This window comes from Apus apus, chromosome 1, assembly GCF_020740795.1.
Source record: "Apus apus isolate bApuApu2 chromosome 1, bApuApu2.pri.cur, whole genome shotgun sequence".
Lineage (NCBI taxonomy): Eukaryota > Metazoa > Chordata > Aves > Apodiformes > Apodidae > Apus > Apus apus.
Genome location: NC_067282.1, coordinates 156,683,687 through 156,709,005, shown reverse-complemented (window position 1 = coordinate 156,709,005; position 25,319 = coordinate 156,683,687). Strand labels below are relative to the sequence as shown.

The following is a 25,319-nucleotide window of genomic DNA, read 5'->3' as shown; positions in this document are numbered from 1 at the left end:
ACTTAGAAGAAAATACAGGTCAGAATTGTTGTGTGCTAGGTCGCTTTTAATAGAGGGAAAATAGGAGATTGTGTAGTTTAGTTCAAAAAGGCTAAATCCTAGTATATAGGAAAAGAGTGAGGAGGGAAGTGACAGGACTGCACGGGGGAGGTTTCTGGAGTGTTTTGTATCAATTAAGAGACAGTCAAACACTGAGCACGTTGTCTGTTGTAGAGACTCCACGAGCTTTGTATCCGTTATATGGAAGAAGCACCAAGCAAACGTTAGAATAATGATACAAGAGCCATAAGTGTTGTAGAATGGCTTGAGCAGCAGGGCCATGGGCCCTTGCTATCTCCTCGAGAGGCCTTGAGAGTGTAGCACAAATAGCAGCTGTACAAGCAATCTCTTTTTTTAGCCTAACACAAGTATAAACAATCTCTGTTAGCTTAAACTAACTCAAGGACAAGGTAGAGAAGTAGAATGATAGAAAACAAGGAAGAACCCTGGAACTTAGATGTGTGTTATTATCCAGTAAAATCACTGCAAGTAGTTGCCGTCCAGTGAAATCACTACAAGTAGTTACTATCCAATGAATTCACTATGTGTGGTTACCATCCAATGAATTCACTACATGTAGGTTTGGAAAAGGGTATAAAAGTAACACTGTGTATTCAATAAATCGAAGCTTGCTTTATCAATCACATTGATTCTGGACTGCTTGCTTCCCTCGCCGCCGGCACATAAGTACAGCTGGACATTGAAAATTAAACATGGGAGAAGGAGTGATTGACCAGAAGAAGCATCATGGAGAACATCAAATGAACAGGACATCAAGAGGTAAAAACCATTAATTCTAGTTCCACTAAACTCCTTCCTATGTTCCTCTCTGAAGAAAAAAAGATAAGCCATGCGGAAAGTGGAAGAGGGAAGAGTTTGTTTTGTATGTGCCTTATTTTTCAGCTGTCATTCTCCATCCATTTGAAAACTGTACAGCCAATGTCCTGCGAATATAAGCAGATAGATAAGTAAAACAAACCTGAGGTGTTTGGGAAGTAAGATGGAAAGGCACAGCACAGAGTAATGCAAAAAACACTATTTGCAGAAAAGCAGAGCACCTACCATCCTTATCCAGGAGATGGAGCATGAATGGAAGCTTTTAAAAATTTATAAGGCGATTCCTCATTACATTAAGACTGTAGCTACAAACCTAAAAGCTTACTCCCTTAAAATGCAGTTTAGCACAACTTATTTCTATAATACAGTGTTGGTTTTGTTCTTTCACCTTTTAATCCAATTTCCTGCTAACAAATAATTTGCTACAGTTCCTAGAAATCTGTGTTTCCAGAATTCATTCCACTAAAAATGAACAAGCCCTCAAAGGAGAAACAGAATCAGATTTTTCTTTAAAAAGCACAAAATAGAAAAATATGGCAACACAAAATTCTATCTAGTCAAACTTTTTAGACTTCATTAACACATGAGCATTAGCCTGCACAGAAGCTGCAGGAAATAAACTGTCATAAAAACAGTTTTGACCTTATTATTTTTCTGGTGTTTTTAACTATAACATTCTCTTGGAGTTTATTTCCCTACATAAAAAGCAACTACCAGACTCCTTAACTCTGAGTAAACTCTGCTTGCTCCAGAATAATAGGCTCAAAATAAATAAACATGGACAAAATTTGAAACACCCGTTGATCCAAAGCCAGATGCACGCTAAATGTCTTCTTCAATACAAAATACAATATTTAAAATCAACCTTGCACTCACTAGACATTTAACTACGTTAAATGAGAGAAATCAAAAGACTAGTGTACACCAATCCAGAACTTGTTTTCATTTTCCCAGACAGCAGCGAAATATGTACTTTACTCCTATTACTTTTTTGGATACATGATATAATTATTGCAAGAAAAAAAAAATTGGCATAGGAACTTCATTAAAACTCAGAAGTGCTTAAAGAAAATAAAACTTTATTAGGCAAACCCTCTCAAACAAATAAATAACCAGTTAAAGCTCTACAAATAATAATAAAAACCAGAACAACATCCTATCTTTCACATTTATTAAACCATTCATTTCACCTTAAGTACTCTTAAAAGTTTGGTCTAGTTTGCATTTCATAATGGTCACAAGCTTGAAGAATCTAAAAGGGGGACAGTACATCTGCTTGCCCTGGTCTTTGCTCTTCCCACTTTGGACACTGCTAGAGATGTAATGGTTGATCTGTCTCTATCCACTGTTTTTACATCCTTGTGTTCCTACAGGACAGCTAAAATCACTGATCACAGAATGTGCCCATTTCCAACCACTGCATGTCTCCTAGACTGTGTAAGACTGCAAATCAATTTCCTCCTCCTTTACCACAAAAACAAGGAAAAAAGTTAGCAAAATATTTACCTCTCCACGTTGAGCTTCTTGTATTCTTGTAAATCTGAGGTCAGCATGTTCCCAGTTTGCATTTACACTATATATTCTCAGCTGGGAGAGTTCAAATGAAGCATTAAAGGCTTTTGCGCCAATCCTTATTATAATGGAGTTCACAGAAACTGAAATTCCTTCTACCACTTTTTCAGCAAAGCCATATTCACTAAAAAGTGAAACGCCAACATATTAAATACATACCTAATTAAAGGGCACAAAATTAAACTTATCAAATAGCTGAAGCATAACATGAAACAAACCAGAAAATAAGTTCTTAATGTATTCTCCACTTAGGAATTTTTGTTAAATATACTTGATCTTGGTTACAATAGTTTCTTCTCTACCCTTTGGTCCTAACAGCAAAATAATAATTCAAGAAAATATTTTGGATCAAGATACATGTCCACAAAGTATAACAATTATTGCAATTCTCCATGATATATATTTTGTATATAGAGACACACAAATGTATGGAAAAATAAAATACATATTATATATACATAAAAATAACAGTCTACAGCAGTAAGTAGAAATCTTACTCTTCTTTATGTATACATAAGGAGTACTGGACAATTCCAGTCGGGTTAGTCTATATTGCTATAAGCTAAGTTCATTCTGTCCATTAAAACTACTATCTTCCATAGATACAAAATAGTATTAGAGCATTTTATTTGTTTCATTCTGTAAAAGAAAGCCATCCTAAACGGTGGGTACATTTCCACACCAAATAAATATGCATTCCAGTATTAAAAATGATATAGCAGTTGCACTTCATTTTTTAATAAAAATGTTACGCGTTTTGACTACTTTCAACTAGTGAATGGAAAATTTTACTTTAAGTATGCCCTGGCCATCTAAAATTTTTTGCCTTCAGATTTTTCTTTCCTCCTTATTTCAAAAGTACAGTTTATGCAGTTTTTCATTTCTTTTTAGAACTTCCATCCTACACAGAATCTCTATGGCAATGAATTTCAAGCTGTACTTTAGGAGATGTAGAGAGCCATGGACTACTTCTGCATATTACGTGGAAGTTAAAACAAGAAAAGCAATCGTGTCATCAAATTCATTTCTCTGTAGATGGGTCCCTATGTCCACTGAAAAATGTTTCAGGTCCATAAAAGAAAATGCCTGGGAGGAGGGGTGGATGTGGAGATTCACTGATGTAATGCTTTATTGTCCTCCCAAATTAATTAACTTTTGGGCTATACAGTGTGTATGAAATCTTTTTGTAAGATTTGGCTGATACAATGAAGGAAATTTAAAACACCACACTAACCAATAGCCCTTATTACTGCATTTTTTTAGACCAAACAAACAAAAAACCCACCACAATGTTTTATGTATTTTCCAAATAGGTTGAAGGCAAGTTATCCTTAATTTTCAAAAAACTTACTATCAGTTCATCTTGGTATATTTTTTAAGCCATAGTAGCACTCATATGAAATATGCCTAGAAAGTCCCATACATAGTTAAGATGTTCTTTCCAGGCTTGGGTCTGGATAGTTCCATTATCACTATACATAAGTTACTTCACCCACATGTAATAAAATAAAATTTTAGAGAGATAGAAATAGCAAGTCACAACCCTATATACTTCTGGAAATTTGCAAGGAATATGACCGTCTTATAGTAATTCAAAACAAGTAATTCAACCTTTTTTGCATCAATTACATATAAGTGTTGTCACTGACCTCTGTCCCGATGCAGTTGCTATAGGAGAGGGCCCATTAGGGGCACGTGGCTCTTCACATGTGCTCATTTCCATTACAACTTTATCCAAGGACTTGAAAAACAAAACAAAGCCAAAAATTTGAGACGTAAGAGGCAACAAAGTAAATATACATAAAACATTTATTACTGTGACAATCTTCCCATAAACTTTCATAAAGCATCAGGATTACCTTTTCCTTTTAATTTGTTCATATAAATGTTAAAATTTTGAGAATTTTAATAGACCTTCCTAGTCAAATATTGCATTTCAGAATTCTTGATCCCTGACTATTATTTATCCATCACACATATTTTCAAAAATTCCCATTTCAAAGAGGGCATGATTTAAAGCATACTTATGTGGATTTTCCTCCTATATGGCTGTTCTTTCAGTGAAATATGTAATAGCTCCTGAGTTTTCCAAATGGTTCAATAAGTTCTTAAAATGTCCGTGGAATATATTTGAAGCTAGCCAACTAAAACTCATTTTAGTAGGTGCAGTTTTGGCCCTGCATCTTTCATCAAAACCTGAATACATATAATATACACAAATGAGCATGTATACATTCTGTGTGAGCATACGAATCTTCAGAAAAGCTATTAAAACAAGTACTTTCAAATAAGATATATTCTAGTATAACTTGCAACAGACGATATTACAGTCAAACTGTATGCTATTACTGTATTCTTTGTACTTGGCGTGGGACCCTTACAAAAGCAGTTGTGAATTAAGGGAACGAGACACCAAAATCCTATTTGAAATGAAAACTGTATTTAAATAGCAGAACTAGAACACATTATAAATAATGCATAATAACAGGGGTGAAGAGAATGAGAGAAAAACAAATGCAAAACCTTACTCATAGTGATTGAATAAATTCAAGAAGCTCCTAATTTCATTTACAATGTTTGTGTCCTAAATTTATCAGACAACCTGGAAAGGCTCTTAGTTTAGTGCTTATAGTTCTGATATCTCGTTGGATGCCCACTGAGAACACAACTAGTATTACTTCCTTGTCTAGTTCTGACTTTATAGCACCCCTTCTGAATTCCTCCATTCAACCCCTCTCAGGAATAAGGCCTAAAAGGCTCTGTTCTCCATTTTAGATATTTCACAATTAAATCTGGCCTACCTGCTGGACTTTATTATCATACTGCATTAATTGTGCCTGTCTTTATAATCTATTTGCTCCACAAACTTTGTGTGCTATTATCTATGAAATGCCCTGACTACTACGTAGAAATTCATAAACTCTCTACTCTGGATTTATTTATACTTCAGTATGTCGTGATGCTTAAAGTGAAGTGTTAGCTGTTGACAGTAAATCTAAACATTTTTAAAGTAGTTTCTCAGCTGTCTCAATAAATAACTTGCCTTGCAAAACAAAAACAGAGGAAAAAAGCAAGAAAAAACCCCACATTATTTTATCTTGGGGATGCAGGTGGAAGCCAAGATTTCTTCTGGCTGTCCTACCATTTTTGAGTGTTTGACAACTCTTTTAAAGTATCTTTTAAGACCTCTGGAACAATTTCCTTCACTACATGACTAATGCAAAGAACAGTAGGGCAGTGATTTAAGGAGTTTGTTTAGTATACATAGAAGTTAACAAAAAACATCTGGATGTAGATGTCTGTTCATTTGTCATTGGCAACTACTGTATCTTTGGCAGAGGAAAAACTGCTGCATAGCATCTTTGAGACCCCAAGCAGTCCTCAAAACTGTATAATTTTTCATCTAGAAACAGGAATTGATTATGAGCAAAAATAAATCAGTATTTGCCAGTATGTTAACAGACAGATTTTTACAGAGGGTGACTCACCTCAATGCAAGTACCTTTGGCTAGACAAGTGGGTTTTAGTTACCTCCTAAGCTATGACAACAGAGGAAGCTGATCCAATTTAATTAAACATTCAGTAGCAAAAATACTCCCACTAAAACAGTGGAAGATTGGTGATGTAATAAAGGGCTGAAGTTGGACATTTAGACCATTGAATTCATCTTAGTTTAGAAGATAAAAAGGCTGTTGTACAGTCTGCCATTGACGAATGAACCTCTATTATCAATTTCCATGTTATGCACTTGTTCAAGGAAAGCTTTATGTAAAAGAAGGTGACCTTGAACGTTGTCTTAGCCTCAAAGATTGCTCATGTAACTTCAATACGAGCAAAGCAAACAATCAGGCCTTTCTACTGTAGGTCAATGCATGTAATCTTTAAGAATAGCAGGGCTTAAACTGATTTCCTAATTTGGCAGTTTCATCTTACAGTTGAGTCATCCCACCTCAGCACTAACACACTTAAAGCTCTGTGTGTCAGGAGGAAGCTGTATTGCCATTGGTGCATTACAATTGGGTCACTAGCAAATGTGTCCTTTCCAAGTCTGATTCAGAACTAAGAAATTACAAGCACGTTCAGAAATTCACTGCAATACTGAGAAGCACTACAATTAAAGGAATATTAATTCATAAGTAAATGCAATTAAGAAACTTTAGCCGTCATCAAGCAAATAATTTCTGGTGCTACCACGTTTCTTATGATACTTCAAAATAAATAATAAAATTACACAAAAGCAAGAATTAGCATTACTTCTAATTGTTGCTGAATCCTGTTTACACATTTGAAATTCTATTTATATCCAGACTGAACCCTAGGCGGTTACAGAAACTCTGTAAATGTTATGTGTATCAAATCAGCTCAAACTGCGATCATTGGGCAGAGTCCAGATGTAGAACAGAAAAATATTTTTAAAAGACAGCTCCAAAGCACAGGCAGAAATTTGTAAAAGGGTTAATTTGACAAATTACTACCCTTCAAGTGAATCCAAATTAAGATGTAGTAACTGAAGAACTTAACAGAAATGAGCCAACAGTCAAACACTACACTGCTGATGCCCAAAGCCATAGACTAAAAAAACCCACCAAAGCAAAACACAGAAAATATGCCAAAAAAAACATTACGGCATTTTGTCTTGCTCTACCACTACCGAGAGGATACTCAGTAAAGGCCTATTAATGTTTCAGTTATTTCTAGACTCAAGTCAAGAGAAAAATACAAATATTTCAGGTAAGTTATGCTCTACAGAGTATATTCAGGAGCTGATCTCAGAACTCACCAAAGAGATGGGATGAGTTTTCAATTTTGTCCATGGTATCTGCAAGAGAAAACATTCTTCTAAAGCAAAGTAATTATTAAAAATACAGTAAAATACAGCATTTATTTAGAATGTGTTATATGCATACAAATTATATTTGTAACTTGTGAACTCAGAACAGTAGTACTTTCAAAATATCAAGTTTATCTGAAAATACTGTATAGTAAATTTATGCTCACACAAATTTATTTCAGGTGTTAAAAACAAAGCTTCAGAATCTACTTATCACTGAGCAGAAAATAGAGGAACAAAAAAATAATCTTTCTCTTTAATACTGAGTTGTCAAGCACCAGAAAAGCAACACTGTCCTCCACATTCTTTCCTTTAAAAGGAAAGAAAATCCACATTTGCTCTGTTGGCCTGCAACTAATGGGATGCCTGCAAAAAAGCATCAAGTTCTCTGCATTCAGAAAAATGAGGACAACCTCCCAGTAAGGGAAAAAAATACAAAAACAAACACAACAAACAAACAAACAAAAATACTTGAAGAGCTGCCAAAATTTGACCAGATCATAACATCTGTCAAAAAAAATGCCATAGCTTCATTTCTTACTCTCATATTAGTATAATCTAGGACAGATTATATACATGGCTTCAATTAACAGCCACAATGACCAAAAAAGCAACATCTCTTAGATCTAGAGTGTTTCCCATTTCCCACCGAGACCATATTACCTCAGAAAGATGGTTTTGGACACAGGAATGGAGTAAGAGAGAAAGCAATATAAAGAGAGGGGTAAAGAGAGGAAATAGCATATAAAAAAAAGAATAATAAATAATTACAGTAGATTAATGACCACAGGGAAATACAAGCTTTTATCTCTACCCCTATTTCAGAACATGCAGGAATAAATCCTACTCAGAAATAAAAAAAATAAATTAAAAAATCACTGCTAATTTTAATAATTTCTGTACATATTTCATGTAATCACTTGAGAAATTAAAATTAGTAGGATTTTTGGTTTTATCTAAAATTTTATTAAACACTCACCACAATTTTCTATTAATATAAGGTTGCTTGAAAGTCTACAAATACAGAAGGGAAAAAAAAAAGATTTGGCTATTTACCATTCTGGCATAATAAAATACTCACTCTAATGGATGCTTTATTACAAAAGACCTTGTTTATAGCAAGCCATGTTGGAAGATCCAGCATGTTCTGAAGCACCTCTTGATCCAGCTCTAAATTGGTCAGCTGACCTTCTCCCTTTAATGTGCTCAGGTTGATCTTGTCAGGTGACAGATTTTTGGTGAACCTAGGAAGAAACAGGAAACTTAAGTAAATGCATATAAAGCAACCAGAGCTGTCCCACATATAGTGACAATTTAACTTAAAACAATGATCTGGGGATGAGCAATTATTAGGTTCTTAGGTACAATTTCACCCTGAAAAGAACAGTACCATGGAATTACTTTGTCCCTCTAAGTTCTGGCATCTCATTAACTCAATTTACAAAATGGAAGAGAAAAAAAATAGACTCCATAAGTAAGATTAGATACATTATGAGGTATGTTTCAATTTGTGCACCACCCAGAATAACAAATCTTTGATTCAAACTATTTAACTATTTATATTAAACTATGCAAGGTAGAAGTTGAATCCATTTCACTCTTCTTCAGTATTTCAAAAGGAGAAAAAAAATAATCCAAAACCTCTACAACTTACACTGTCATTCTTAGAGCAAGCAGGAGTGGCTTAGAATTCACTCAGGAGGAGTAACAAAAAGCTACTCCTTATAAATTGTACCTTTCTATATATTTACAGTAAACCAGTAAAGTTTTATTTACAATATTCATTAGGTATAATCATAGAATTTAATAACATAGATTAAAAATATACAAACACAAGTAGCAAGATGGTGTAAAAAAATATCGGATGAAAACTTGAAAGGTCAATCTGATATGCAAGGTCTAAAAACCAGAACTATTATTTTTAAAGAGTTCATATGCAATAAACGTCATTACACTTCAAAGGCACCTTGATATAGATGTAGTGTGAGATGTCCCTGCTCATGGCAGGGAGGTTGGAACCTGATGATCTTTAAGATCCCTTCCAACCGTAACCACTCTAAGATTCTATGGTTTACTGATACAATAGGACAACCAATACGACTGTGCTTTTCTCGTCCTTGTGAGGATGAGAAAAATCATGGGTACTCTACCCTCAAATCAACAGCTGTAACACTTTATCTACTACAAGCTGAAGAATGAGCTATGCTTAACCACACGTGCATTCTTCCATGAAAAATTGTTTCTGCTCATGATTTGGTCTAATTTCACAAGATGAGGCAGCAGAAAACACCGTTTGCTTTCTGCTTTAGGGCTTTTCCGACCGAGCTACCGCCACGCTGACACTCTGCAGGCAGAGAGCAAAGGGGTTTGTCTGCCTACCAGCATCGAACATAACCCTGAAGTGACGTCTCAGGAGGTGCAGCTCCAACATTTTCTTCCCATCCAGCCACCAAATTCTAACCAAACCACAAGGTCCTTATTAAGTCAGATGCTCAGTGGGAGATGGTGGAAGAAGGAGAAGGCAGCTGGCAAGCTTTTCCTTTTAACAGTTTCCAGATGTGGCTTGAAGCATGGCAGGCATTTTCTCAGTCCAACTGCTTTACTGTGTTCTTGTGACAGTAAGCTTTGGAAATGTGTTTACCTAGCCTGACAAAATGAAAACAGCCATTTTTTCACCCCTATAAAACATTCAGCCAAACATCAAAACTTAAGAGTTTCATCCCTCGTCAGTTTAATTGCAAAGAGGAACTCTCAAAGATCAAGACATCTGGGATAGAGGTGCACAGAGAAAGAAGCCTGTTCAGAATTAAAAGTCTGGGGTTTTGGGTTTTTTGTTTGTTTGTTTTTTACTAGACTGAAATTACTCAGTGCCTATTTGCAAATAATACCAGACGTGTTTCTTACATTTCTTATGACAGAAGTGTTGCAGTTGTTTCTGTATCGCATACAAGGCATAAATAATCCAGAAAGAATGAGCTTTGATCCATGAATAATATATATTCATAATTTCAGTGCTAAATGAAGATAAGGCTACCAACATATACATGTTCATTGACAACTAATACATATTTCTAAATGCTCCATTTAGAAACATTATGAAGGGAATAAAGGCATTATTTTTTTAACTTTCTGGTTACCCTTCTTTGTTCCTTTTAACAAGAAAGAGTAATGAGAAAATCTGAATAACCTCAGTAAAACATCCCATCAGTAACTGCAAAATATAAAGCCTTCCATCTCAGAAATCATATTTGCAAGTCTCATCTGACTTGGCTAATTCAAATTCCTAGAAGAAAAAAAGCAGTCATTGAATGTTTGCAGTCACAGCACAATACCTCTCACTCTTGACTTTCTAGATGACGGTCAACATCAGAATCACAAAGGGGTGTTATTTTAAAGCCACATTTATATAGCGAATGCCAGAACATTCTGCTATCACACATACACAGAGTCTCCTGAGACTCATGCTCTGTGGAAGTAGAGTCCCCTCACGGGGTTCCCTGTCACTATGTCATACCACGAATGCCACTCAACTTGGAGACTAATCTAACCATCATCTTTGTCTCAACTGCAGATACACCACAGTGAAAACCAGAGGATTTGTAGGTAGGGGTTTCCAAACTTCACAGCGAGAAAGACACCAAAAAAAGACACAATAAAGACATTAAGGAGGAGAATGGAAGCAGCAAAGCCAATCTTGAGTTACTTCAGATATCCTTCAAACCGACAAAATAGAAGTCAGTTCCTGCCAACAAGGAGCAGGACAGGGAAAGCATTCTCAACAAGGATAATTATTTTCTCGTCCATTTCTACCTCTTTAAGTTCTTCTAGAGAGTGTTGCTTTGAATTTGTTATGTCTGCTGCAGTCAGCAAAAGAAAAAATGCTCTGAGTGCTGCTTGATTCAGCACAGACCAACATAAGAGGATCTTCACCTTTAAGACTACACTCTCCAGGAAACTCTTAAAACAGGTGAGTTGTGAACAGGTATTGCAGGTGTAGGCACCTTAAGCAGCAGATCTCTTCACTCTGCTTCCATGGCTGGCATGTGACTGATAAGCAGATGCTGAAGAAACTGTAGTGTTACCCCAAAATCAACAGTAACTTCAAATACAACGAACACATCTGCTTTGTCAGAGCAAATTTTCCACCAAGGATGCCAACACTTTATTTCTCTGTGCCAGTTCTCTGCTCTTTCTCAACTCAGTTTTTCCGTAGAATATGCCTGTTTGTCTGTTGGCTATTTCAGCACTTTAGAACCATTTTACACTACTAGATATAACCAGAAATCCTTTCTGTTTTATACAGTGGCCTCTAACTAAGAAAACTAGCAGTTGGCCTATTTGGGCAGCTAGCCCTGCAAAACACAAGTGATCATAGTTGTTAGATAGAATTTATAAGAATTCAGATCTCCGTAATCAAAAGAAGAGCCAAACAACAAAAAAGCAAAACATTTTGAATTAAAAAAAAATTTGAAAAGGCTTGGAGCAACCACAGCTCTCCAAATGTTATTGTTCTAGGACCACATGGTACATCAAAACAGGACATACCCCCACGCTGCTTCAACTTTTCTTTCTCACGTCCTTCACATTCAGGTGACAGAGACTCGGGGAGATGTGCCACAGATACGCTGATGTATCTGGACCACATTCTAGTGAACTCACCATGAACTGGTATAAACATCACTGACAAAGTTATTTACTCAGATAAAATCTGCAATTTGATATTTAATACTATTAACTTTTAATGTTATTATTTAACTAAATGTTAATATTATTCTAAATATGCCAGTGGTAACAATGCCTTGGCAATGTTTTAAAATATTTCTTGTCAGGCAAAATTTAAGAAAGAAGTAGTATGGTTTTGGAGGCTGGCAAATTGTCTATATATCTAAAGAGCTACTGTGTCTCTCAGTACTCTAACCTAGAATGCTTAATTACTTGAACTTCGAGACTTTATTAGGCACTCATTTATAATGCCATTTTTATGCAGAGAGTTACTTCCCATGAAGACAGGGCAGAACCTTGCTGTTCTGAATATGTGGGAACTAGAAAACTTTTACTGTGTCATGCTGTTTCATTATTAGAAATCTTTGATCTAGGAAAACAATTTAGAAATTCTTTATGAGTTTTTCATATAACTACTCAGAATTAGCAAATGTCACAGATTTCATAATTTGTCCAAATTCTTCTCTCTGACTTGGCACAAGCAAGCAGCTTCGCCCCAGCTTGCCACTTATTTTCCATCCTGGTGTTCATTCCTTGAGTTAGTTATTCCTTAAAAACTGGGTCAAACTGCAAGCAGAAGCCTCAACAACAGCGCCGTTTCCCTGCATAACATCCCTTGAAATTCTGACCAATGCTCCTTTTCTAGGGCACAGACCGAGTGTTAACACCCACTACTCAGTACAGGAAGTGAATAAAGCCCAACAATGAATAATAAAAGGAGAACGGAAATAGAGGACATGGTTGAGCTCACCAGAGCTTTCTGCCACACTGTCTTCCTGTGGCAGTAAAACATCACTCTCACTGAGGCAATACATATTTGGTTTGCTAATACCACAAGATATTCTTAGCAAAAATGTTTTCATAGACGTAGATTCAATTTCACAACCTACTCTTGCTTTCTCAAAACAGGATTTGAGGTTTGAATTAATACATCTGATAGCGTGAATTTCAATTCAGTTCAATATTCAATTCAATATGGTACATTAATGCTATAAAATACTTCATGCCTTAAAGGCAAGAATTACAGAAATGTGAAGTTATCAGTATCACAAGCAACCTGACACAGCTCCTTTGGGCACATACACACACATGCTCTTTCTCTCAATGTTACCATGCAGTGAGATAGGTGGTTAAACTTTAAATTAAAGAGTAGACTAATAGTTTAGTGATAGGCATAAAAGACTGCACAATAACAGGACAGTATCAAGAATCATATGCAGAGTAATAAATTATAAGAACTGTATTTTGTCAGGACAACAACAGTTCTTTTTGTTCTTTTCTCTCCAAAAGAACTAAAAATCTGCACAGAAGATGCAGTTTTTTTCTTGCCTGAAATAATTATTTTCTAAAGTATTACTTGTGACAATGCAGGCTTGGAGCTCTGTATGGAACACTCCAACATGCTTGCAGAGAAGATCATCAAGAAGTGAAACTCGAAACAAAAAAAACAACCAAAAAACAGTGCAGAGGGGAAAACACTTATCTGAAAACACAAGCTTATGGTTTGTATAAAATGAAGGCCACAGACCACATGAAGAGTGGCGCTCCACTAAGGTTTGGAGAGAACACCAGATGCCTTGTCAAGTTCATCAACAGAAACTCCAACCTCTGGATGTGATAGAGAAGTAACGGAAGTCTGGATTGCATTTGGACACAGGATTCTCAGCTGTTTTGCACATCTACTGAATCTACAATCTCTTTGGCCTGGCTCCATCATCTGCCTCTCCTGCTTTTTAAATAAAATTACTTCATCAATTGGAGCCTACATGTATGCTCTAATTATGACAGACCATTAAATCATAATGTGCCACATGTTTTGCTTATCTCCTGGTTATGAACTCCAACTCCTTAAAAAGGTGTATGGTTCAAAAAACAGGCTCTGAAAAAGAGCAACAGAGTGTAACAAGCACTGGCAACCGTATCAGTAACAACACAGCAGACACAGAATAGAAAGACAACTTTTTTTTTCTTTTACCTGCCTGAACCATTTTACTACAAAACTATGGAATGCTATATGATTTCTGAAGCAAGAAAACCAGTTTTTTTTTCAACTGACATTCTGAGAAAGTTTTGGCTTCCCAGGACTATAGGCAACAGAGAAAAGGAGGTCTAATATAATTCTGCTCACTGCTTCGCTTCAAATTTTAAGATTTTGCATTTAAACAGAAGAGGAACAGAACTAACTCTACGAAATCTGCCACAGAAAAAACGTGTTGGTATCACCAAAGTGTGTACTGCTATGAGTTCCTCTCATCCAATGTACCACCACAAATTAAAGTCAATTTTCAATAACCGGTTTGATCTCTGGAGGGAAAAAATAAATCTAAATCCCTCCCACCTTTAAATAAGAAAAAAAAGTTACAGGAAATAGCATGCTGCAGCCAACATAGTAATTTCCTCTCATCTATCTTCTTTCCTGTAGACAGAAGAACTATCAGTGTTTCAGGCACAAAACTTTACCTGCAAATACTGAGTTCAGGAGCACTGCTGTACTTTTTCCCATGGCAGCACTTTATTATTTAAGTCTAAAGTACCAAGATGCTTAGATCTATTTACACAGCAGCAAGTCCTAGATGAGAAAAAGACGGACTCCCTAGATTGAAAAAACAACTCTACATACCAGTAATGTTAAGCTCAGAGACATTAAGAAGAGTTCTCAGTAGCATACCCTTCTTGATCCAGGTATGACAGGAGAAAAGGGGAGACAGACTAGAGTCATACAGGATTAAAGATTTAGCTGCCATTAGGTGAATGGCAGACAGACTAAAGACAGACTTTACAAATTCAACAAGTGATTAAAATAGTAAGGCAATAATGAAAATTTTGAATGCATGTGATAGACCAGGAAAAAAAATAAATTGAAAAATCAAATTTCTAGAAAAGATGTCCTTCAGACACATGGAAAAAGACTAGAATCAAGCAGCTGATATATTTCCTTAAAAAACTTAAGCCAAAAAGCATCACAAAAGCTGCTACAAAAATTAACTTTACAATAAAGCCTTGAAGACTGCGAGAGCAACAATACCTAATATATCCGCGAGCTGAGTTAAAATGTGTAAAAGCTGACAGGTAACATTAAAGTCACATTCATCAAGTCCACAGAAAACTGACCTCCTAAGAAACCCAAGACATCAGCAATTGGCTTTGCAGCAACAGCTGACTCATTGAAGATCCAAGACACTGAACATCTGAAGATATAATTTATGGAAACTACCAGGTTCTAAGTGAAGGTACATTTTTAGGAAGCTGGAAGGCAAGAGACAATTGATGAAAAACTGCCTGGAACACATGAAGGTTAAAAAACTACTATGTATAAAAATTAATGGCAAGTAGTACTAAATATCACCACAAAATATGATGACATCCTCATCTTGGAGATTCTATCAATTTCTAAAAATATCTACACTAATTTAGAAACAGAAAGGATAAACAAAAATAGTAATTACAAACATCACAAAAAGTTAACTAGATGCTTTTTTATCTTAACAGAAGAACAAAAACACACATGAAAATAAAAGAGAACACAAGTAAAGCCAGTAAAAAGAAACACTCATTGCAGAACACTTTAATGCCTGTGAAAGCATTAGGATAGAATACAGCCCCAAAATAAAAAGCTTAAAAGAATTAAAGGGGGGGGGGGGGAAAAAACCACTTAGGGTAGAGTTTGTAGGAGAGGTAACAACTTTTATGTCTACAACCTAGTAGGATTAACCAGACACACTCTGACACAAACATTTAAGAATATTCACAGTACATTAGGTTGAAAATAAACACTTGTGAGGACACATTTTAATATTTCTGGACATAAAACTCCCACAAACAATGACACTCTCACAGTCTACACCAGGAAAGAGTATTGCCATAGCACTGTAAAATACCACCACCACTGTCAGCAGCCAGTGGGTAACCAGTTGATAAAGTCTATAATGGACATAATTTTGGTGGTCTGAGAGGCTATCCTCTAGCCTCCTTACAGAAGACATCTGTATCAGTAATGTCATTCCCTGCACGGAATCCCAAATACCACAGTTTCATCCCAAGAGGTCCCTATCAATATCATAGCAAGGGCTACCACTCCCTCATTCTGCAGTATATACGGATTCACAGCAGACTCCCAAATGGCAATACTAACTGCAGCAGCTACACCTGTCACCAGACTTTTCAAGTATACCCCTCACTACCTATGACTACCTGACTGGCATCTTCGTACACCCTCCAACATCAATTTGTACAGAAGGGTATCACCCTTTTACCCTTGAGTAATGTGGCCATGCCACATGAATGCTTGCATGCTCCATTTAATCACACCTTGAACTTGTATAGAATTGTCAGCTGTGTGTTTGGTGGCTGAGAGCAAGATGCAGAACTCTGCAAGGCCTGCTGGAAAGGATCTGCATGATCTGCTGTGCAGCATCTTGCAAAGCTACTCACAGGCCACCCCTCTGGACCTGCACCTCCCCTGTTTGCACACCCAGCTTGGACCTACTCCTGTTAGCTGACTGTGAGTTACAACACATTTGACAAGACCAGATCACTGCCTACAACACTACAGCTTCAGATGAGACTTTTCAGGCTACTTGACAGGACCTCAACCACCTTACACTCATCAGGCTTTTCGACCTATCAGTCTAAAGAGATTTCCCTTTACAGGAAAATCACTAATTAGGACCCTGACTCATCAACCAGCTCATACTTGTGTAATGTGTCTGCTGCAATGACACACCATAACCCTTATCCCTCCCACTCTAGGAGGTGCTGTGCAGGCTAGTATGTCTGTTTTGCTGATGCCTTCCAAATAATTGACTCCTTTTCATCACGACACAGAAGGGCTGCAGTGTGGACTCCTACTCCAGCTGACTTCCTAAGTACAGCTTAGCCCAGTCATCCATGCACTCGGAGACCTATTCCATACTTTCTCAAATGCTGACATGTCCACCAACTCTGTGAGCTTGACAGTAATAAAGCTTCCTCTAGTTAATTCTGTAATAATATACACGGGAAATTACTTTCTTTCTATTTGGAAAAACGTATTGGCTGCTCTTTGGCTACAGGCAGAACTGAAACAGCTGCTGTCATCAACGGCTATTATCTAATTATGTCTCATGCAGCAGATCTGCTCAGACATAGCCAAGCACTGTGCACAAATGAGGAGCTTACACTGTAAGAATTATAATCATCTTGCAAGTAAAATATTGCTCAAGTCACTTCTGTTTCATTTTTGACAAAACCTCACACAGACCAACATCAGCTTTTCTATTCCACGAGTCTTTTCACGAACCGTTTACACAAGCATAGCCATGGTCAATATTATCGAACACAAAAACTTGCTTCAAACATGACAATCCTATACGATAGACCATATTGCAGGCAACAAAAATAACACATTTTGAGAATGTGCTTACACTTGGTAACTATTACGTTCCACTCAAAATACAATATTCTGTAACTAATGCAAAGAAAAGCCACTCACTGCAAAATAACTTTGTAAATTTAAAAGCAAGGCGTAACAATGCAGTGCAACAATGCATGGGAACATCTGCCTTTTGGAAAAGGCATGATTTCTTTATGCGACGTTAGTAGGTATCTTTTTAATGCTAACTGATGAGATCTCACAACAAAATGAGATTTTTCAATACAGACTAACTATAGACTATAGATTGTTGTGGTTTTTTTTTAAATTAAAGTTATTCTATTACATAAACTAGGTTAAAAAGCTGACTAATCCTTCAAATATCTATCAATATGGAGGTAATAAGCATCAAGTTACAAAAAACAAATGAAGTAGGTATCAATTATAAACAGCAAATGTAAAAGAGCCTAAAGATATTGAGAAACACCTAGAAGATTACATTTAGGAAATACAAATAAAGGTATGTTTATAATGGAGTTGCTGCTTTACTTCACAAACCACTTTTGCAAATTTAGTTTAGGACTTTAAAAAGCCAAACAAAAAAACCCAACTGAAAACACATAGCTGCACAGCAAATAATTATTTTTTACAGAATTGTAAGTTACAAAAACAAAGAGAAAAGAGAGAAAACCCAGTTAACATTTTATAGAGCTCATTTCACTCTCAAATTTGTATAAATGCATACCACCTCTTAAATTTACTCTACAAAGGTGGGAGAGGGGAAGTTACCTGAGGGCAAGGTATTCAGACAAGAGGCCCCTATTCCTGGTGAAAGCAAGTGGTCAGTTGGCTTCTGAGAAGCTTCTTGTACTCATTTTGGTAGTAAGGATATTCACAGCAAACCAATCTCCACCAGAGCCAGCTGGGAACGCTGCAGGGAACGGGACACAGGGGACACACAAGGGATCAAGTTCAAAGGGAAAGAGGAGTGACATAATAACGTAAGAGAGTTTTAGCTAAAGATAACTGCAGTTAAAACAGTTTGTTACACATCATGACATTATAGAACCAAAAAGGAAACCAACCTGTGTAAAAGGGTAGATTCCCATGAGAATAGGCCTTGAGGTCTGCTATTACAATACTGCAGCCATGTTTAAATGAACAGCTCATGGAGAATAATGCAACCATGCAGAAAACGGTGTATATAATACAGCCAAGTGGTTTCAGATATACTCAGTAAGTATATTTGGAATGTGAGAAGGAAGACAGCCCAGAGATGCAGCATTAGAGGTTTTTATTTTATTTTGAAATGGGAGACAGCTTTTAAGTTTGGCTTTGTTGAGCCTGAGATTTCTCAGTCGACGCTATTTGTCCTCAGCCAACATTATCTGTCCCTATTCATGGTGTCTCAACTTCACCTATTCACAAGTTGCACGAAAGAAACAAGACTCCACAGAAGTAAGGGAACAGGACTTCTTGGATTGATTTCTGAGTTTGGGGCAGTGCTATGAAGACCTGCACACATTTGACATTCTGATTTTGCAGGCTACAACATTTTAGTACATGAAGCTGTTCAAAAATTGATAAACAAAATAGTTACCATGGTAAACCACATGGTAATTTATTTATTTTTTTTAAAGAGTTTTTTTCTTAACTGTCTTCACCTAGAAAAAAATGGCTCAGCCTAAATATAATTGATTCCTACACTTTTACCCTTTTGGGTCAAATAAAATACAAGCATTTGGACAATAGTGCCCTTAGGAGGCAGCTTGCTGAGATATTAGAACAACATTTAAGAGCCTTATCACTATAGTGAATTGCAGATACCTAGTTATGAATTATTATTTTTATAAGGTCTCCAGATCCCCAGCAATGGAAGCAACATGAAAATTGTAAGCAAACCGTAACTTCCAGATCGCCGGGCAGATGTATCCCAGGGTTGTTTCCTTGGGAGTCAGATAACAAAAGAAGCCAGCTTCTCCAAGACAGTTAGAGCTCTTATATTCTCAAACTATATGGTAAGCTGTGTGGCAGAGCTGCCACAAAATCTGCGCTGAGGGCATGCTTCACACAGCAAGGCTCCCACATCCACAGAGGGGGAGCTGGGAAGTACTAAAAGCCATTGGAGCTTTTTTTAACTTTCCTCTCCTGTTTCTTCTCATGTAAAGAGGAGAGAATGAAACAACCTAAACCCGAGCACTGGCACCACCTCCACTAAGGTTTACAGAACTCCAGTGGAAGAGTACAGGACTGAGAAACTCGGGTTTCCCTGCAAGCAGGCAAAAACTAGATGAGTTGAGTTAGCCATTATTCTCAGGATTTGCAAAATGGATCTGTGACACAAATCACTTTGCATAAGCCTTTATAATTCCATTAATGTTTCATCAGAAAATATATCTCCTTCACCCAATTTGTTTGTACAAGAAAGCACTAAACAAAAGACACCATAAAAAGCACCTCTCTTTCTGGAAGTTATTTAGTACATACTTCTATACCTCTTTCAATATAAAAATCCACCAAGGCTTTAGCAGGAGAAATACCAAATTAAAAGCCTTTGTTTTGATTCTTATATACTCCATAATAATTTGAATATAAGACACAATGTTATTCCTCACAGGCTTCATTTAAATTCACTTTTTCCAAAGAATGCTTCATGCTATTGTATCAGGTACTTGAACACGAAGTCATCTTCAACATAATTTTCATTCTGAAACTTACTTCCTAGTAAAAGTATTGTGAGACGAAAGAAAATTATTGTATACAATACAAGAAAATGCTGTTGATTAATTCTTGTTGATTCTGCAAATGCACTTATTTTACTATGTATACACAGGAGTTGTGTAACTTCAGCAAAGCTTCAGCAGAACTTTAATACTACAAATAAAATGTCTGCAGAATCAGCATCCAGATTTTTAATACATTTGCAAAAGTAATGCAAAAGAAACAGAAAACTGGAAGTCAAATTCTGTGACTTTGGTTTATTAACCCAAACGCTACTGAAAGCTTGAGAGCACTTTCTGAGATGTAATACAAGATTTAATGTATTTAAATCTTAATAAATGTAATGATTAAGAAATCTAACAGCAAATACATTATTATTGGTTTATCTTCAAAATACCTTCATAATTTCATAAAGCACCATGGGAATTTCAGTTTGGCCTTTTGGAAGATGTTCTGTTACAAAAGCTTAAAATGCAATACGACACGTGCAGCCACTAACAATACCAGAAGGGTTTGTTGTTGGTTTTTTTTTGTTGAAAAAGGCATGTGTTGATTCCTTTATGCTCATCAGAATGCTACTAAAATGTTCATGCAAATGGTATTAAGTCTCTACTTCAATACAAAAATGCTGAATTTCAAACATAATGGAATTTAAGAAATACAGGATTATAATGAAACTTTTACCTGCTCTTTCTCCTCATTTTCTTCTGTCATCTCAAGCAGTTCTGCTTTAGCACCTGTCTTATTTAGACTCATTCTTTCACTAGCTGCAGCATTTGTGATAGATACGCTAACATGTTTCATCAGCATTCAGATTCAACATAGATTCATTCAGAACAACGTAGATTGTCATGCATATGCTGTGTTTTGCAATTGTCCTACATACTACACAAGCCAATAAAGTCATTCACGTGGAATACATTCTGTAAAGTCTTCAGTACAAGCAAAGAGAGAAGACATTCTACGCTTATTCTAGGATAAGTACACTCTTCGTGTTCTTTGGCTGGCTAAAAGAATTGGGCAACTTTCACAAAACTAAAGTGACACAGAAGTGGAATATACAAAACTGAAAATAAGCAAAAAACTCTCCTCCTTTTGCTTGCAGCAGGAGTTTCAAAGGTCATCCAAACAACTTTGGTCATTTAGTTACAGGGAGAATCTATCCCATTCTGGCCAAATAAAGGTGTTACATTAGATATCCTAGAGTCACCTCAGATCTCGAGGTGGCAATATCCCTCACCAAACAGGCACGTCTTACCGGTATAAAAGCAGGGTGACACACAGGTCAAATATTTAGGTAGGACACATATCAGCGAAGCTGTGCCAGGTGATGTAGGATACCACTGTGTACATCAGGATAAACTGATTCCTCAGATTTACACAATTAGTATGCTACTGTTTATAAAACTAATCTTTGTATGTGTTTTAGAATGAGTTCCCAACTGTGTGGTGAAAAAATTGTAAAAAAATTTACTGCAATTTTCTTCTAATTAAATCTTAGTATTTTTACATCTATTGCTTCAGGTGAGCAAAAGCAAAGAAGGCCAAAGTTCACACAGAAAATTAACTGATGACACAAACTGAAAACAATTTGGGTTTCTGCCATATGAAACACTTTTAAACCTCTTCCTGTTTTCTTTGTGAAAACAGCAAATAAGAGTCACACAAAGAATGCAATGTTTTAAGTTGAATTATGTGTTACCTTTGGTAAACTTCAGAGTTAGTATCTAATTGAATTGGATATTGTCATATTCAGTGAGGCTACTTAACTCAAGGTAGAGGCAAAGTTTGCAAGTTTTCCTTCGTACCGCTTAGATGTGTTTTGATAAAACACTTTCACAGAAAGGCAAGGATACTGCAGATACTTACAACAGAAGACCCAGTTTGACCACTTATTAGCTAGAAAGGGAATTTCAGTCATTGATACTAAAAGCCAAATGCACAAAACACCTGAAAAAATATTATACCAGTCTTTGACACTAATACTCAATCTCTGTCAATACCTTGGATACAAATAACTCAAGATTCAAAACCCTGTGATGGAGATGATCCTCTTAGAACCACAGATAGTGTAACAGGAACACTGCAAACTTGCACAGTACAATCTAGAGCCCTACTGGAAATCTTTAGCACCACTGTTTTATAAACTTGTCTGCAAAGTCTAACTGAGGAAAAAAGAAGTAGGGCTGAAGGGTATCTGCTATTACCAGAGAGGAGTGCACAGAAAACATTTGCAATGAAAGGTGCTGTTCAACAAGAAATCTGTCACCTGGGAAAACATGTAACAACAGCACATAGGAAGATTCAACACAAGTTCCAGTTCACTGGGGAAGATCCTGAAAGTAAGAATAAGTCATCCCAACACTATAGAGAAGACTCCTAGGCACAGTGTCTCATTCCTCCCTTTGTAAAGAATAATACCACTATCTAGATGCTTGTTTCATTCAAGGACACATATTTTATGAAATACACTTTGCCATCCACATTCACAAAAAGTACACCTAAACACACGATGGAGTTGACAAAAATTCAAGCCTCCAATTGACAAACTCACCTCTTCATCTTAGCAGATAGCATTTAGTTTCATATCCTACAGCAAGCACCATCTAATCTGAAGAACAATAACAACAGTAAGTATTTTGTTCTTCCTTCCCTCCTCATCTTCTTCCACAGCCTTGGAGAAGAGCAAAACATATTGAAGACAGAGGACAAGATGCAGGTTTTTGACAAGCTGAGTCAATAAGCATTACTACCTTCACTGTTCTGAAGCTGTGACACAGCAATTAAGAAAACCTTTTACAAAAGTAAAAAGTTGTTTAGATAGCAAAAGTATTTCAAAATGCACATTTGGTCTTCCTCTTCTTCTTCTTCTCAGACCTCAAAGACTATTACCTATGAAAAAAATGTCCCTAGCTAGCAAATGCAGAATGATAAGGCTTCTTCACAACACCAGTGCTCGTATCAATTCATCTAAAAGCACTGTAAACTAATACATGGAAACTACACTGCTGAATGACACAATGCTTTTTAATTTGCATATAGAGTATCTAGATAGTAAGAAAGCTGAAAATTGCTGATGCAGGAGTAACAGATATTGCAGTAAACTACATGGTAAATATTGCCAAATCAATGATGACTTGGGGGAGCTGGACAAGATGACCTCCAGAGGACCCTTCCAGCCTCAACCAGTCTGCAAGTCTGTGATTTATGGCAAAAAAAAAAGGAAAGTACTTCTCTGTTCTTTGACGTATGTACTAGATTTGACTTTGCTCAAACAGAAATAAAATAATAAAAAGTGAAAGTAAATCAAGATAACAGGATAATTCTTTCCACTCTTCCTTCATTATATATGGACTTTTTCCAGTAATTTTAATCCTGCCACTAGTAACTGCTTTGTTGAAGATGACAAACAGGCATCTGTTTCGAGGAACTATGAAAACTGCAGAACAGGAACCCATTTAGTGTTAAGAGTAAAAAGTGAAAGTGTCTTTTGGCACTCTCTGTATTACAGGAAATTCCTTATGTATTTGGCTCCAGACTGAAATAAAACAGTGTATGAACACTACCTTAATAATGTTCTTAGAAAAAATCAGAAAATCCTGAAATAAAGAACAACACTATCATTTTTGTTGTTAAAAAAAAAAGTTCCTGAAATCAAAAAAAGCCACCAGATTTGCAGGTGCTTGTGTCACCTGAATTCTGTTTTCTTGCGTAATCAACTTTTGCAACCAGTGAAGCACCAGTTACACAGAGAGAAAAGGTATTGTCTGATCATGTGACTAAGAATACCCATAATAAGGGACTTAATACCGTCTGTATTTTAGGAAGCAAACTTACTCTTTAATGTCAACATAGTGCAGATCAGGAGACTCAGCTTCAACTTGCAAACCTCAGATTTTTAGATATATCCAATAAACTTTCAAAAAATAGCTAGTTGTCACAATCAATTGATGTAGTCTTGTTGAATAAGAATTACCACGTCATACAAGAAAGCAAACACGGATTAATCAACACTAAAAAGTACTTGATTCTAATCTATGTTTATCTGAAAAACCAGGGAAAAACTAGCTAACACTACTCATGCCCAGCTCTGAGACACATTTTAGACTTTAACCTGTAGCACAGAGACTACAGTTCACTGCACCTCTTCCCACACAGCTTGCTAAATAGTACTATAGAAAGTGAGCTAAGTCTAGTGATCCCATGCACATTTCTGATTAGAAAACCGACTCAAGGCTGATGACATCTTCGTACTGCATTTCCATTCTCTGACTGCTCAGTTATGTTCATGTGAAGGCAAGTTTACCAGCATTCCCAGCTACAAACCTCACTAGTAGGGTGGAGAAGAAAAACTATTCTACTTCTGCATCATACACCATTTTTATCAGATAGATATCAAAGGATTTGGAATGAGAATTTTGTTTTCCTTGTGCATCAACAGATTAGTCAAATGACAATCTGGATTTCATTTGATTTTCCCATTAGCACTGATGAAAATAAACACATTTCGGATACACCACACAAAATTTGAATAAAACATTTTGAAAAAAAACCAAGCAAGTAAGAGAGCAATATTTCAGGTTCTATTTCTTAATTTACAAAAGTAAGCTCTGAGGAATAACAACGTTGTGGTATCATGGCAGATAGGAGTACCTAATAGGTTTCTGTCTCCGTAGAAAATAGAAGAAATGTAATGTGGCTGTTTAAAACTGTATCAGTCAGATTGTGTACCTTCTGCAAATCTTCCATCTTTCAAGCCACGACATTGACAGCTACAACATTCGGGGGGGGAGGGAAGGGGGGAAGGCGTTGTCTGTGGTTTTGTTTGTTTCTTGCTTTAACCCACGAGGCACGTTAGGTGTTATTTCAGTCACTCAGCAAATGTCGAACTTATTTTACCGCTTTGCGTGCACCGGAACGCTTCTCTTTTGTCACCTGGCCTCACCTGCGCTCGCATGAGCTCAGATGTCGAGACCAGACCTGCAAGGACACACGCCCCGCTCCCACACGCCCGCCTGCAAGCGAACGGGGACGGTTTCTGGAAAACCCCCTCTCCGCCTTGGAATCACGACAGGATTTGGGGCTTCCCTCCCGCCCCTGCCTTTTTCACACTCCCCCTCGCACACCTTCTCGCCGACACGGGCCCCGCCAGCGCTCCCCGCCGAGCGGCTGGGCCACCGCCTCCCGGGGGGCTCCGGGCCCGCTGGCAGGACACCCCCGCCCGGCGCGGCGAGCTGCGGGGACGGG

General features: G+C 36.8%; 1 protein-coding gene across 3 annotated transcripts in view; it reads right to left on the bottom strand.

The window, feature by feature from the left end:
- BLTP3B (bridge-like lipid transfer protein family member 3B) overlaps positions 1-25,319 on the bottom strand; it is a 58,887-nt gene that overhangs the window by 32,955 nt on the left and 613 nt on the right. For 2 of the 3 annotated variants that reach the window (XM_051616426.1, XM_051616445.1), the window contains exons 2-5: positions 8,361-8,523; positions 7,229-7,267; positions 4,098-4,189; positions 2,383-2,572 (exon numbers count right to left, since the gene is read on the bottom strand). In XM_051616426.1, the coding sequence (XP_051472386.1) occupies positions 2,383-2,572; positions 4,098-4,189; positions 7,229-7,267; positions 8,361-8,523 (484 nt within the window). Of the gene's footprint in view, positions 1-2,382; positions 2,573-4,097; positions 4,190-7,228; positions 7,268-8,360; positions 8,524-18,140; positions 18,283-25,319 lie in introns of all 3 variants that reach the window. The other variant, XM_051616435.1, reaches the window with a different exon arrangement.